Here is a 16,198-nt window from a genome sequence, read left to right as displayed (position 1 = left end):
TAACAAAGTGAATCAGTTATACATATAAATATGTTCCCATATCTCTTCCCTCTTGTGTCTCCCTCCCTCCCACCCTCCCTATCCCACCCCTCCACGCGGTCACAAAGCACCCAGTCGATATCCCTGCGCCATGCAGCTGCTTCCCACTAGCTATCTACCTTACGTTTGTTAGTGTATAAATGTCCATGCCTCTCTCTCGCCCTGTCACAGCTCACCCTTCCCCCTCCCCATATCCTCAAGTCCGTTCTCCAGTAGGTCTGTGTCTTTATTCCTGTCTTACCCCTAGGTTCTTCATGACATTTTTTTTTCTTAAATTCCATATATATGTGTTAGCATATGGTATTTGTCTTTCTCTTTCTGACTTCACTCTGTATGACAGACTCTAGGTCTATCCACCTCATTACAAATAGCTCAATTTCGTTTCTTTTTATGGCTGAGTAATATTCCATTGTATATATGTGCCACATCTTCTTTATCCATTCATCCGATGATGGACACTTAGGTTGTTTCCATCTCTGGGCTATTGTAAACAGAGCTGCAATGAACATTTTGGTACATGACTCTTTTTGAATTATGGTTTTCTCAGGGTATATGCCCAGTAGTGGGATTGCTGGGTCATATGGTAGTTCTATTTGTAGTTTTTTAAGGAACCTCCATACTGTTCTCCATAGTGGCAAGCAGCCTGCTTTCTGACCAAGTCTTTGACCATGGACACCCCTGGTTGGAATCCTATGCAGATGGCCCAAATCTGCTAATGTTGGAGTAGCACATCACACACAAGGGAGGTTCTGAAAGTGGAAATTGCATGGAGTCAAAAATATCCTTGAAAATCCTTTAAATGTCTCAAGGACCACATACATGGCTTGTGTATACCCAAAATTGCAGGTTTCAGTTTACAGGCCTTATTGTATGAAAAATATATGTCTTTAAACATCAGAATCTTATTCACCGTGGTGAGACATTCAAGCTATGAGAGGCTTGGAAGCATCAGACCACCCAAAGGAACTCCAGATTCCCATCTTCCCTTTTGCACTCATTTGGGGCTTATGCTTTTTTTTTTCTTTTCCCCCAGCACAATTTAAGTTGTTACTGGCCATTAGCAATCTCTCTCTCCTCTTCCTCTTCCTCTCTCTCTGCCTAGCATACATACTGGGAAAGACATAAGTTTGCTGCACATATGTTGTGCCATGTATATTGACTGATTTTTATGGTTCCGTCTTTTGAAGAGGGGCAAAAAAATGTTTAAGAGCAAGTGGATATGACAGCCTTTTCATCAACCGATATGACTCTTCTTTGCTCTACGATATTTGTACTTGAGGTTAAAGTTCCCTCTCTTCCGTAGGGTTTATTTATTACTACACTGGACTTACATATGCCAGACTTCGTGCTTGGTCCGGAGAATCCTGCAGTGAGTAGCCTAGTCCCAGGGCTGGCATAGTTTACCAGGGTCACTCTCTTCTTCACCAAGTGCTGGATGTACACTTCCCAACTGGAGGTCAAGGCCGAGTGAGCTCCAGCAGGGATCAAAGCCCATCCATGAAGGGACTGTTACTGGCCAGAGCCGCCTAATTGGGGTGGTGGGCCTGTGGGGGCCCGAGGAGCAGGCGGAGGCAGGGAATGAGGGGCAAGCTCCAGGTGCTTCAGCTCAAATCCTCGGCAGCCGGAGGAGCCCCGTGTGAGGCCTTCGGTGGCAAAGTTAATCAGGGGCTGCTTTGGTTGGTTGCCCTTGGAGGTGGGATTCCCCTCACTCCCCACCGCAAGCTTGGCCAGACTTGCAGTGAGCAACTGTGTAAGCTCTGCATCAGCACAGTTCAGGCTAAAAGGACAAAGTTGTGTTCAGGAATACAGGTAGGAAAAAAACAAGTGGTCCTGAGCCACTCTTTCCCACCCCAAACCTCTTTTTCAACTACTTCCTTCCCACTGCTTTAGGGTGTATATTTGAGGAAAAAAATTCAGGTGCTGTCTTCAGTGTCAGCTGGAACTCACTCATTCAGGAGCTTCCTTTACATGGTTGACAAGAGTGAGGCTGGCAGAACTGGACCAGATTCTCTCTGCTTCTGGAGGCAGTTTGTCCACACTAGCTGGGCAGGAAAGCCGGCGAATTTAGTGCCAGCGTGTGGGTTTTCATCCTCAAGGCAGGGATGAAAGGGCTGTATATCATGAGGTTTCCTGCCTGGAAAGTAGGAACTGCTGGATTCTGGCCTCGGCTGGAGCAGAGAACACTGAAACAGAGACTAGATATTTCCATTTCCACTACCTCCTGCATACCTAAGAAGTCAGAAGGAAAGACATCATCTCCCTAGACCCCCACCTGCTGTGGCCATGACTTTGACAGGAGGAGGAAAAAATTCAACACTGCAGTCTACAAAATAACTTTTGAGATAATGCTCATTTTAATATTTTAAAAATTAATTTCTAATTTCCCAACACATGGATATGTTTTTCATGTAAAATATTTAAGAACATATCAGCTATAATATGAAGGCTCCTTTGTCCACTACTTTTAATTCCCTTGGAACTGATTGCCTCCTTTCAGCCCTGCAAAAACTTGCTGTGGATCCTTCCAGATGGTTTTCAATGGTATTTACCTACATTTCTCTATAGAAAATATAGAGAAATTTGTAGATGTGGGTTTTTTCTTAACACAAATGGGAAAATATATGGTATTCTTTTTTTTAAATATTTATTTATTTATTTATGGCTGCATTGGGTTTTCGTTGCTGCACGCAGACTTTTCTCTAGTTGCAGCGAGCGGGGGCTACTCTTCGTTGCGGTGCGCAGGCTTCTCATTGCGGTGGCTTCTCTTGTGTGGAGCATGGGCCGCAGGTGCACAGGCTTCCATAGTTGTGGCACGTGGGCTCAGTAGTTGTGGCTCACGGGCTCTAGAGTGCAGGCTCAGTAGTTGTGGTGCACGGGCTTAGTTGCTCCGCGGCATGTGGGATCTTCCCGGACCAGGACTCGAACCCATGTCTCCTGCATTGGCAGGCGGATTCTTAACCACTGCACCACCACGGAAGCCCTATGGTATCCATTTGTAGATGTGATTTTTTTCTTTAACACAAATGGTATTATACTGTGCTTACTCTGCAATTATTTTTTAACTGAACCTAATACATTTGAGATCTTTCCATGCCACACCCACAGACCCATCTTCTTTTTGACTGCAGCTGCGTGGTGTTCCATAGTGATAAGAATTTACCTAAGCACTCCCCGTTGGTGGATATTACAGTTGTTTCCAATTTGGGTTTGTTTTTTACTGTTCCAGACAGGGCTGCGGGGAATGATCTTATAATTGCCTATTGGGCATTTGCAATGTGTTTCTGCAGTAAGGCGTGGTAGTGCCGGCTCATCACTGCACAGCTTTATCTTGACAACCCCTGTGAGATTCCTCTTCTAAGTGGCAGGCAGCCTCTTACCAGCCTCTTCATACTTAAAAATGGGCGTAGAAGCGCTTCCCTGGTGGCGCAGTTGTTGAGAGTCCGCCTGCCGATGCAGGGGACGCGGGTTCGTGCCCCGGCCCGGGAGGATCCCACATGCCGCGTGAGCGGCTGGGCCCGTGAGCCATGGTTTAAAAAAAAAATGTATGGGGAGAGACTGGCTAGGAATAAGGCAAGACGGAATACTGCTTCTTCATGTGGGTTTTTAAAACTCTTACTTTCCCGCAAGGCCGCTTGCCTCCGCCCGGCTTCGCCCTAACCTCCGTTCTACCCGCCGCCTCTTCCACCCCAAGTGTGCCGCGGAGCCCAACTGGAGCTGCCACTGGGCTGGGTGGCCCCGAGCCGAGGGCCCGCGGCAGGAAGGGTCCAGCCGCCGTATACCGCCGCGGCTCGGGAGGGGGCTTCAGCGAGGCGGCACCTGGGAGCTCCCTGGAGCTCCCTGGAGCTCCCTGTAGGGCCCCGCCCACTCCCCCAGCCTAGACGGGCGGGCTCGGTCTAAGCCCCGCCCCCTTTTAGCCGGAGCGTCGGAGTCCTGCCGAGCTAGGCTAGAAGCCGGCTGTCAGTCTCCGTGTAGCCGCTGCAGCCGCCCGGCACCGTGGAGCTGGGACCCCCTTTCGCCTGGGAGTTTTGTGGTCGCATCGGGTCAGCGGTGACATCCCAACGGGCAGGCCCGGCAGCTGCCATGGTAGCCAAGGATTACCCCTTCTACCTCACGGTCAAGAGAGCGAACTGCAGCTTGGAAGTACCCCCGGCCAGCAGTCCAGCCAAGGACTCCGAGGTAGGGCCTCCACCTGGACCTTTCCGGGTCCGTCTTTCTCTCCGTCTCTTACTCTCTCTGCTCCCTCCCTGTGTCACTGTCTCTCTGTTTCCATCTCTCACTCTGTGCATTCCTCTTCCTCTCTCTCCATCTCTCATACACTCTTTCTGTCTCTCTGTCTCCCTGTCTCCATCTCTAACTCTGTCTCTGCCTCTCTGCCTCCCTTCCACCCCCTCTATGGATCAAGAGAGCGCCACCTCCTCTGTCCCCATCTCTCTTCCTCCCAGCCTGAGGGCAGCAGCCTCTTTGCCCCTGCCTCTCTTTTGCGTCCTGCAGGGCTCTCAGACTGTCGATCCACTCCGAAGAGGGACTTACTGCATCAATGGGCTTGGTCGTCAGGGAAAAGCTACCCTTTTTTTTTTTAAAATAAATTTATTTATTTTATTTTTGGCTGCATTGGGTCTTTGTTGCTGCGAGTGGTCTTTCTGTAGTTGAGGCGAGCAGGGACTGCTCTTCCTTCCGGTGTGCAGGCTTCTCATTGCAGTGGCTTCTCTTGTTGGGGAGCTCAGGCTCTAGGCGCGCGGGCCTCAGTAGTTGTGGCACGCGGGTTCGGGAGTTGTGGATCGCAGACTCCAGAGCGCAGGCTCAGTAGTTGTGGTGCACAGGCTTAGCTGCTTCGAAGCATGTGGGATCTTCCTGGACCAGGGCTCAAATCCCAATCCCCTGCATTGGCAGGAGGATTCTTAACCACTGCGCCACCACGGAAGTCCAGGGAAAAGTTACCCTTTAAGCACAGGTTTCCTCTTGCAGAGGTTGACCAGGCAGGGGGACATTCTTGTGGACCCCTCAGGACATCTCATCTGTCAGGCTTGGACTTGCAGCTGTTTGGCAGCAAAGACGGGTCACAGCACCTCTGCTTGTCATCTGTGGCCAGTGGGTGTCATTCAGTTGGGTGTCTGGGAGCTGAATGAGTAATATGAGTGTCTCCCACATGGATTCTTAAAATGAATTAAACTCCTCCGGGCAGTGGGAAGCCCTCTTGGAACATTGAAAACATTTTCTGGTAACTTTCCTGTGCCTTGAGAGTAATGTGAGGGAATCCTTTTGGCTTGTGTTTAGTCTACCTTTTCCTCCTGTGTGTTATATCTCTGGCAAAGAGCTCACTGGCCTTAAAGGTTGGGTTCAGGTGGAGGAGAAAGCGTCCCTCTCTTTCGTTGAGGATCTTGGGGAATACGGTTGCTTTCATCAGACTGCACCTTTGCTGTGGCTAAGCTGTAGTGGAACCCACAGGACCCAGGTCATCATTTCCGCTGGTGTGTATCTGGGAGATCTCCTCTCTCCCCCACCACGACCAAGAAAGTCTGGAGGCAAGTGTGCATCTGGCCTTGTCACAGTACTCTTGGGGGTCCACCCACCTGCCACCCTTGGGTCTGCTCAGCTATGTGCTCTTGGTTCACTGAATTATGTATATTCGGGAGGACAGCATCAAAGATTCATTGCCTCTAACAAGAGCTGCTCCAAGCTGACAGGACTCCAGACAGTCTCAGGTTGTAATCAGCTTTCTGTAAGTTGAGTGCAAACTAACTTCTCACCCCCATCCCCATCCCACACCTCAGTTCAGTTGTGTATTTTCACAAAGCGTTTTTGTTCCCAGTGGCTGTGGAAGTGTGATGGCCTTAGTGGTGTTTGGACTCTTATTTAAGTTTTGACAGGACAGTACCTGCATAGAATTCAGGTTGTTCAGGCTTGGAATGGATATATGATTTTTCAGTGGGAACTTCATAATTTAATGAATGTGGGAGCAGTGAAGCTAGTGTCCCCTCAGACTCCTTTTGGAAGGAAACGAAGCATAACCTAGCTTAATGAATAAATTGAATTGGGTCAAAGAAAAGAATACTGAGAATAGCTCTGGACTCTAACTAGTCCCTTCCTGCTGTCACTTAGTCCTGTATTTTTGTGTAGTTTGGCTAAAGGCTTAGGTATAAAACCCATCTGCTTAATCTTTTCTTATTCTTGTTCTTAGAATATAAATATATCTATATATCACAAATGTGGTAAGAAAAATGTATCACCAGATGTCAGATATCAATTTTCTTCATGGTAGCTGAATCCAGATTTTAAAATGTGACTTACTTTCCTTTCATGGGGAGGTTCTGGTGTGAGAGTAAGGGTGGGAGAGGAACAGTTTCCAAAATAGTTGGTAAATATTTTTCAGGTATCACTATTTAGGATTTGTTTTCCCTAGTGTTTAAATCAGAGTAGGAATATCTCTTTTGCTCTATACTCCTCGAATCAGAGGGGTCCAGTCCAGTACATCTCCTAGCTTCATTAATTTGGCATATCGATTCCTGATAATGGCGATAGGCAGAGTTGGAAAAAGAAACAAGTGATTTGGGGGCTCGTTTTCTGTTTCGTTACCAGTTCAAAAGACAGCCAGCCCTTGCAGGCCTCACTTCTCCATCAGCAGTTAACTAAAATCGTATTTTCTACCAGCAGGTGTCGTCAGCATTTGTAAGTGTTTAAAAAACAGCATACACTAGTTGGCCTTTTGAAAAACATGATTATATACTTGTTTATAAGCTAGGCATCGATGGTGAATTCCTATGAGAGTAGTTTTTTAAGATCGTTTTCCTTGCAGGAAGAATGTGGTTATGCTAAAAAGAAGGATTGGCCTATCCAAAGTCCTTTTTGACCTTCAAAGGTAGTTGAAGCAAAGCACCTGTGCCCTTTAACTCATAATGGCTGTTCCTTTAGAATTTGCTATGAGGAGGACAGTGGGCACAGCACTGCATGGGCAAGTGCCTTCTAGCATTTGTTCCTGTCCCTGCAGCAAGCGTGCAGGGCAAGAGTCCTGGGGAAGGGGCGGGTGTCGCTGATGTGCATTTGATGCCATACACTTGAGCAAAAATGTGCAACAATAAACATTCTTTTGAAAGCACATCATAACAAAATTTCTACTTGGGATTTAAATGATTTGTAAATTTTTAAATCTCAATGACAGTTTTCAGTGATAGAAAAAAATGATATATTTTAATTTTTTATTTTCTTTAAATTATCTTTTAAATATTAAAATTATTCTACATGGATTATGACATTAATACAATAAGGCTCCTTAATGTAGTACTTCTTATGACACAGGCATATGAGTTGGGTGGCAGATGTTTAATTCTGATGCCATAACCAGCTAGATCCTTCTAGCTCTAATCATTAACTACAAAATCTAAGGAGCTTAGTTCATGTTAGTCCATAGCACTAGACTTTCACAGAGAAACATAGTATCATGTGGACATCATTAAGCTTGTTTCTTTTGATTCATTGATGCAGCTTTGCTCAGCTGATCTCTTTTTATATTTATTGGGTGCTTACTACTCATGCCAGGAGGACCTGCTTCTTCTAGGCGTATTATGTGCTCTGAACACCTGATCAAGTCACTCAAAGAAAAGCTGTTAGTGCTAACGAATTACACTGATTCCAAGTTAAAAGTCACTATTTTCCCATGGTGAGGTTTGCTCTTATAAAAAGAAGGCTCAGAGGCTTCCCTGGTGGCGCAGTGGTTAAGAATCCACCTGCCAATGCAGGGGACACGGGTTCAAGCCCTGATCCGGGAAGATCCCACATGCCGCGGAGCAACTAAACCCATGCGTCACAACTACTTGAGCCTGTGCTCTAGAGCCTGCGAGCCACAACTACTGAGTCTGCGTGCCACAACTACTGAAGCCCATGCACCTAGAGCCCGTGCTCCGCAACAAGAGAAGCCACTGCAATGAGAAGCCGGCACTACAACAAAGAGTAGCCCCTGCTCGCCATGACTAGAGAATGCCTGCGCATAGCAACGAACACCCGATGCAGCCAAAAATAAATCTATTAAAAAAAAAAAAGAAGAAGAAGAAGGATCAAATGAGTGTATATGTTGGCTAAGGATGCTGGAGCCTTGTGAGAAGGTTTTAAGAGTTTGGGGTCCATTTAATGAAAACACAAAGTGGTGATTCTTTTATTTCTAAGAATTTCTAAGAATTTTTGGACAATTTGATGGACAGCTTACTTTTGGTTTTAAGATTCACTATCTCAGATATTGGTCAAGATTAGGCCAGATTTAGTTAGTGGTATTTGTAGTCATTGCCTTTGTCTCTCTTGTATATGTCTCTGACATGTCTTTGTATATGTTCTAACTTTGACTCAGCCAGTAGCCTTATGTGGAAACTTGGAATGACCTAAAAAATGATGGAATTCTTTTTCTAAGTACCACATCTAGTGTCTCACTTGAGAACCCAACAATGTTGTAAGGTTAACATAAAGCATGTATTATTCTCCCCACTTTATGAATAAGGATACTGAGGGGAAGTGACTTGCAGAAGGCCACTAAGAAAATCAGCAGCTGAGCCACGACCCAATGCCAGGTTTCCTGATGGATTTAGTCTAGTGTTTAATACCAGTGTACCTTGTGGCATCTAAGGATGTTTACCTCTGTGAAGAAAAAGGTGGGGGGGTATATGCAAAACAACAGACAGGTAAAATGCTTTTAAGATATTTTCTTTTAAATATGTAATCGTGAGCACTTTATTAACTGAGGAGGTACCTTTCAAGCTTCAGTTCTAAAGGGCAAGGTGAACTCCATGCCCCGCCATAGTTTATGCCCCAGTCAGTCCACACGTGTATTTGAAATATATGCACCTGGAGCATGTTCGTTACATGCCAGCTGGAGAGCTAAAGGGGTCAGCTGGTTTCTAGTAATTTATACATTTCTTGGAATTTGTATCATATAGTGTTGAACTGACCATATATACAATCAACTACATGGAAATAGTTCTGAGGAGTTATTGAAGTTAGAATCTTGGGGTTTCATCAGGTGTTTAAATAGACTCCATGAATCATGTGGCTTCAGATGTTGCTGGATGGGGAGCCACATGGATGGTAGAGGGCTATCACTTGCTGATAGGATCTGAATATCTGGTTCTGAGGCTTGTTCAGTTGGATCAGTATCTTGGGGCTCTTGGTCCTCCAGGATGCACATGAACTAGGAATAGGTTTATTAGAGAAAAGTATGTTGACATGTGTACATTTGAGGCTGTTCAGGGCATCGACTCTGGAATGAGACTGCCCAGGTCCCAATGCCACCTCCACTACCTGCTAGTGATATATATAGCCTTGGACAATCTACTGTGCTTTTCTCTAAGCCCCAGTTTCCTCAGTGGTACAATGGGCATGACGGTGGCTCTCCCATAGTGAGATGATTCATGTACAGTGATTAGCACATAGAGTGAGTGCTCAGTAAATATCATCATCACCAAGACCTCTGTGTCTCAAAAAGATTCCTAAAACAATTTTAAGAAATATGATCACCGTCCTAATTCCCTGAATGCTGTTTATGCACATCAGTGCAACAGGGGCCTTACTCTAAGTCCCCTAATCATCCTTAGAGTAATCCTTTGAGGTTGGTATAGCTGCCCTTTATTGTAGAAGAAACAGGCTCAGAGCTGGCTAGTGGCCTCTCCGGGATGGCTGAGCCGGTAGATGGAGGAGCCAGTATTCACACCCCAGTCTAACCCTGAAGTCTGTACTTTCCCAGCCACATCACGTTGCCCCTAAATGACTAAATCACTGGTCTCCTCACCACATAACACATGAAGGGTGAACCCGCCTGCTGGAGCAAATTGCCTCATGGTCAAAGACCCATTTTTTCCTGAGTGTCTGGATAGGAGGCCCACCATTAGCGCTGTAGCAGCCACTTCACAGAATGGCTGTGACCCACAGCAGTGAGGTTTGCAAGCCTTTGTTTGGGAGGGCTCTGGTAACTTCCGTCTTGTGTTTCTCAAGACCAAGCAGCTGGTCTTTGGCAGAATTCCGCATGCTCAGCGCTATGGAGGTGACCCTGTTAGTTCTGTGATTAATCACCTGGCTTATCTACGTTAACCACCAGCCTTCCACATAAACCAGTAACTGGAAGCCCCTGCTGCCATCTGGATATTTGCAAATTGTGTCATTTTCTCAAGACACTCTGTGATTGCCTATAAAATCCTGGACTGGTGCCACTGTTTTCATAACTGAATTAAAATAAATTACTGATCATATCCTAATTTTGCAAAGTCCTATGTACATGTAATCGTTACTAATGGTGTGTGCGTATCTGGAAGGGCTCCTTCATTTGTGATGTGTGCACGCAGTTGCCTTCCATAATTTGTCAGCTCTGGTAATGGGTACAGGTCTCACATAAAATGCGGAAATGGCTGTGATTGTATGGCCGTTTATCCTCGTTGCGTTGGCTCATGGACTATCAGGACTACAGGCCAGTGGTTTCTAACGCCTTCCGTCTCTTATGACTTGACACTGGTTGTTAGCTGGGAAGAGGCTATGGCACAAATTAATCAAGAAAGGCTTCCAGGGCTTCCCTGGGGGCGCAGTGGTTGAGAGTCCGCCTGCCGATGCAGGGGACACGGGTTCGTGCCCCGGTCCGGGAAGATCCCGCATGCCGCAGAGCGGCTGGGCCCGTGAGCCATGGCCGCTGAGCCTGCGCGTCCGGAGCCTGTTGCTTCACAACGGGAGAGGCCACAACAGTGAGAGGCCCGCATAACGCAAAAAAAAAAAAAAAAAAAAAAGGAAAGGCTTCCAAACCTTTGGCTGGAAAAGGAGCGGGTCTTTTTAAGTCTAGAAACACTTGTGACTGGACCTCCTGTGTTTGGGCCATCGTGTCCTTTTGCAAGAAGGCAGCTGATTATTAGTAAATTAATCGGAGCTGAACCAGAAACCTTAACAGTAAGTTCACTAGACTTTTTTTTTTTTTTCTTTTTCTGGCTCTTAAGATGAGGAGGAAAGGAGTAGCAAAACAGACTTTTTTCCGGGGATTTATGAAACAAACAAACAAAACTAGCCTCCAGGATATGACCCAGGGTCATTGCATTAGAGAACCTGAGTGGGAAAGGCGTATTGAGAACATGAAGCCCAGTTCTTGTCCGCTGCTGGATCCATTTGATCTCGGCTTAAACACTTCCAAGAACCTTCTAAGTCTGTACGTTCCATCCTTGTTCAGTGTAGATCATGAGAAAATCCTTTCTTAATTGTAATGTTGCTTTATCGAGGTGAATATTATACAGTGACACTTCCTCATGTGTTATCTCCTTGAGTATTTGAAAACGCTCTCCCTACCATCTACTCCTACTCCATGCGTGTGTGCTTGCACGCGCACAGGCATGCACTCACACCACACTCTTCCACCAGGTGCTTGTCTTCTCCTGGCTAGATGTCCTGGTTCCTCTAACTTTTCCAAATGGGACATAATGTCCAATCTCTTTCTCTTTCTTGCATATTTCCATCGGACATCCTCAGTGTCCTCTTGAGTGTTGATCAGCCTAAAGACACTGTATGATGCTGTATCAACAAACAAGATTTCTTTTATGTTTAATGTGCTCCCTTAGACAAGAGAAGTAGACTAATACATTGAAAAAAATTTTGAAATAGAGGTGACAGACTAAAGATTAATCTTTGTCATATGAATAATTTATACAGATATAAAAGAACACTCCAAGATGTCCATTGACAAATGGGCAAAAAGACAATAATAGGCAGTTCATACACAAGGAACTATGAAAGTAACATTGTTTTAAAAGTTCACTGTAATAGAAATTATAGAAATGGAAAAGGCAAATAATTGTAAGATGATATTTCATGCCTAATTGATGTCACAAGTATTTTAAAGACACGATAAAACCCAAAGCTGGGGATGTTGAAGAGAAATAATTACTTCTGCGTGGAATGAGGGGACTTGCCAGTGCATATTAAAAGACAAAAATGGTTCAAATCTTCGCACCCAGTATTCCAGGTCTTGAGGGAATAAAGCTATGTGTCCAAAGTTGTTCATAATGACATTATTTGCAATAATGTTTATGTTTTATGTTTATACGTTTTATAGGTTTCAAAGTACTTTTATATTCTTTGCCTCACCTGAGTATAATTATCCTCATTTTAAAGATAAGGATACCAGGAGTCAGAGAGGTGCAGTGATTTTCCCAGGATCACACAGCCGGGAATGGCAGAGCTAAAAGCTTGAAGTCTGATTGTCTGATTCCAATCTAGCGTCCTTTCCTACTTTCTTATAACAGCCAGAAGAGCCAACAACCCCTCTGACCTATAATGAGGGAATGGCTCCATGTACCGTGGCCTCTGGCCCAGGGGTCAATGACATCATTTGAGCCGTTACACACTAGCAGACAGAAATACCCTAATGTTCCTGGGAAAAATAAAGAGGCGGAAAGTTGAGCATAATTATATACATGATGTAACCAATTTAAATATATATGTATGCACATGGGATCTAGAGAAGTGGGGGAAGGGATGCTTCAATCAGAGCATCCCCCTTCCTTTGTCATTGTGATCACTATAGCAATGCCACTCAGTGTTCAAATAACAGTCAATTATTTTCATATGCATTCTCTCCTTTAAATCTTGCACAGCTTCGGGACCTGTGCAAGGCAAGGACTGTCCTCTTTGTCTGTCAACTGAGGAAACAGAGATTCAGAGAGATTAGGAGGCAGGGCCGAAATGTTGGTCCCTCCTTGACTAGCCTTGACCTCTTGGCACACCAGAATATTGGCTTAAGCCAGCCGTGTTCCTGAGTGAGGTCGGTTGTAAGCAGCACTATTTGGGGAGTGTTCAAAGTGAACCCCATTAAACTTAGCCTGAACACTGCATGCAGTGACCTCACCTGGGGGCTAATGGACTAGTGGACCCTTCCCTTGGCCTGCACTCCTGCAGATCCAAGTGCAAGGCCTTACTTTATATTTGATGTGAGATCCCTGTTAGAATAAACAGAAAGCCCACAAAGAATGGATAGACACAAACTTCTGTACATGTAGATGACATCCCTTAAAATGATGTCTTTCTGAGCTCTGCAGATGTAATTTGCACCAGAGGTGATAATTAAACAGTAAAAACAGAGCATTCCCCCCAGGGTACTGTTTCCGTAGATACCACTAGAGTTGGCAACCTGACTGAATTAAATAAAACAGAGAGCCTATGTCAGGACTTTGAAAAAAATAAAGTTAAATATTTATCAGGTGTCATACGTTGTCAGATTTGGAAGTTTGGAGTCTTGCTGGAGGAAGAAGCTGCAGAAGGAAAAAGGGAACCAGCCAGTGGGTAGAGAGAGATGGAGTTGGGCCTGATGGCCAAGGGGACCGAGAGATAAGGTTTCCCTCTGTGCTTTCTGGTCCTGACACAAGGCCAGTGCAAGCTCCTTCCTCAAGTGTGTTATCTTATATTGAAATGCTAACATTCCATAACCCCCAAGTGACACAAGCATGTCAAGAACGACCCCAGGCAAATACAGAGAAAATAATTAAAGGTCACTGGTGAAGACGAGTGTTCTTATTTTTGACTTCACAGAGGTGGGGGAGGGGTGTGGGTGGCCCATCTGTATCCTGTTAGGTTTTGGCAGCTTTGCTTCATTTTCTCACACCTCGTCAGCCATCCTCCTTGCTGGTTGGTGATTGGTGATTGGTGTGGTCTTGCAGAAGGGGTCTGACACCACTGTGAAGAAGGAAATAGACTGAAGAGGAAAAAATTGGTGGTAGCTCAAGTGTCAACCACAGACGCACAGTGAAGAGTCCTTGCCTTCCGCCTCAGCTGTTTGATGGAGGCTTTTCGGAGAACTTTGAAGGAGACAGCATCAGAAAAGACACCTGGTTTTCTCTCGTTAGTCTCTGAATGTTTTATTCCCAGGCTTTAACAGTTGAGAAGAGGGAGGCTTTGTTCTGGCTCAACATCAAGAAATCTTTGCTTTGGAGGCCTCTTAAATGCTCATCTGAATTTCTTTAGCAGCAACTGTTTCTAAGCTGGTTCTTAAAAGAGTTTCTCTACTAGCTGGGGACAGGGCGCAAATAGGCTCAGCTTCTTGGAACCTCAGCGTCTTTGTTTCTGAATGAGTGAACTGGGTTAGATCTTTATTTCCCAGAAGATGGGTTTCTTACCACTTGTGGTAGCTCACATGATACAGGACAAGGTGACAGGGAAACGAGACACAAAATAATTTCGAATCACTTTCCCTTTCCAATTCTCTTCTGATCCTTCTCATTATGTCAAGGAGAAAGTCTCAGTTTGGAGCTAGTGTGTCTTTAATGCCTCTCTATCACTTGCTAATTTCCCTTTTTAACAAAGCACAGGCCTCAGGCAGGCAAGTGTCTCTAACAAACATTTAACAATAGGGTTCATTTTTTTAAAGGTAGTTTCTATTTATGGCAGGTGATAGTGATTTTCTGTTTAAGGCAGTGGTAGAGTTTATTTTTGCAATAAGTTTACTCAAGTAAAAAATGAGTAACTTAAGGAAACATTATGTAATAGCTCAGAGGGTATGTACAGGGCAAAAGATTGGTGTGATGGTACCGAGAGTTTGGAAGCAGTGCATTAGGCGTGTTCTGAGGCCTTTCCAGGGTTAGCACTCTGCAACAAAACTTTCCAGGTTTGGCCACAGCCACTTACAGACCAGAAATGTGACCTTTGAGCATAGGACCCAGATTTCAGGTATTAAGATTTTTAAATAGATAAAAGCTGGCTTTAATGTGATGTAGAATACCTTTATGGACTAGTTGTTAGCCAATTAAAAAAAAACAACTGGATATCTGTTCTAAGAACAAAACTCTTTTTTTCTTTTCAAAACTTTAAAGTTCCAAAATTCCAGCTGAAATAATTTAACCCTTCTTCCTTTTCCCCTTCACCCTGAGGGAAGGATTGAACAAGATTGCATTTTAATTTGGGGCAGCCAAAGAGTGAAAGTAGTGATTAGAAACTTGGATTTAAGGATCAGACTGAGCTGAGTTTGAATCCCAAACTTGGCCACTTGTGAGCCAAGAGACCTTGGACCAGTGACTCATCCTCTGAGCCTCAGTTTCCTCATCTGTAAAATGAGAACTTCCAAGGGAATTGCGAAGATGAAACGGGCATGCAGAAGGCTTCCACAGAGCAAATGCTCCACAGACCATTAGCCTCAGCAGCATCTGTTTTGTTGCATGTCCATCAGTTGAGTGGAAGCTGTGGACGGACATCCCTGTCCAGTGGTCTGCTGCAAGGTCACCCCTTCCTTTTAGGAAACACCCACCCAGTTTCCAGGGATCCGAGTTGGCACTGGGCATTATTTTTTGAAAAACAAGATGTTCCAAGCACACTGGCAAGCTTCACATTTATTCCTGCCAGGTAGGATGAAAAAATCTAGTGTGGTTTTCTAGTGTTCCCATAATGACTCTCCCGCAGGGGGGTGGGGTATGAGCTCTGGGTAGAGAGGCTCCCTGCTCATGGGAGATGAGGAGTGTGTCATCATCCTCAAGGCCAGCTCCCACCTGAGACGGATCATCCGGCAACCTTACCCACGTTCCAACCGCAGACACAGACCCAGGGAAGGTGAGGAGGATTAGATTGCTTTGGGAGTTCTTCATGCCATACTCATTAGCAGCACACTTTAATTATAAATAGGTCCTTTGTTAGAAATGTGGGGAAACTCCATAGCGTGAGGGATACAAGTTGGTGAAGAGTTGGACAACTAAAAATGACTCCCAGTGCTCTTTGCTTGTTAGTAAATATTTGTGAAGACCAGAGTCTACCTAGCTTTTTCTCTTTTTTTCTGGGTTTAAAGAAGAGAAAGGCATGCTTTTGACCCTCAAGGAACTTTTCCTTGAGTTTGATGAGGTCATTCACAACATTAAAGTACAGGCAGTGATTGTCAATCAGCAGAAAGCTGGGTGGTGAATTGGCAACCTCATTGGGGGAGTTTGGCAGCCTGGGAGGGGGTCATCCAATGAACCCCTGGTGCTGGGTGCTAGCACACCAGTCCCCAGGCCTGCCCTTAACACTAGCATGGCACCTGTGCGCCTGGCTGGGCACTCTAAGATGCTGGGGGAGCACCCAAGAGGGGCTGCTGATTCCAGAAAGACAGGGCTTGAATGTCAAACCAACAGCTCCTACTTTTTCACTCCCTCCAGCAGTCTCTTCTGCCTCTACAGTCTTTGATTTCTTCAGGGCTCCC

General features: G+C 45.2%; 1 protein-coding gene across 5 annotated transcripts in view; it reads left to right on the top strand.

Moving 5' to 3' along the window:
• The window catches only part of ARHGEF3 (Rho guanine nucleotide exchange factor 3), a 310,231-nt gene that overhangs the window by 238,198 nt on the left and 55,835 nt on the right, over nucleotides 1–16,198 (top strand). Inside the window, exon 1 of one of the 5 annotated variants that reach the window (XM_022572820.2) lies at nucleotides 3,960–4,215. The exons of the other annotated variants lie outside the window; for them this stretch is intronic. Within the exon in view, the coding sequence (XP_022428528.2) occupies nucleotides 4,120–4,215 (96 nt within the window). The 5' untranslated portion in view covers nucleotides 3,960–4,119. Of the gene's footprint in view, nucleotides 1–3,959; nucleotides 4,216–16,198 lie in introns of those variants that run through there. 5 annotated transcript variants of the gene reach the window in all.

The sequence above is a fragment of the Delphinapterus leucas genome, chromosome 10, assembly GCF_059928025.1.
Source record: "Delphinapterus leucas isolate spDelLeu-1000000601 "Yukka" chromosome 10, BTC_Dleu_Yukka2, whole genome shotgun sequence".
Lineage (NCBI taxonomy): Eukaryota > Metazoa > Chordata > Mammalia > Artiodactyla > Monodontidae > Delphinapterus > Delphinapterus leucas.
The sequence above is the reverse complement of the archived record's forward strand: the minus strand, read 5'-3'. Positions and strand labels throughout refer to the sequence as shown.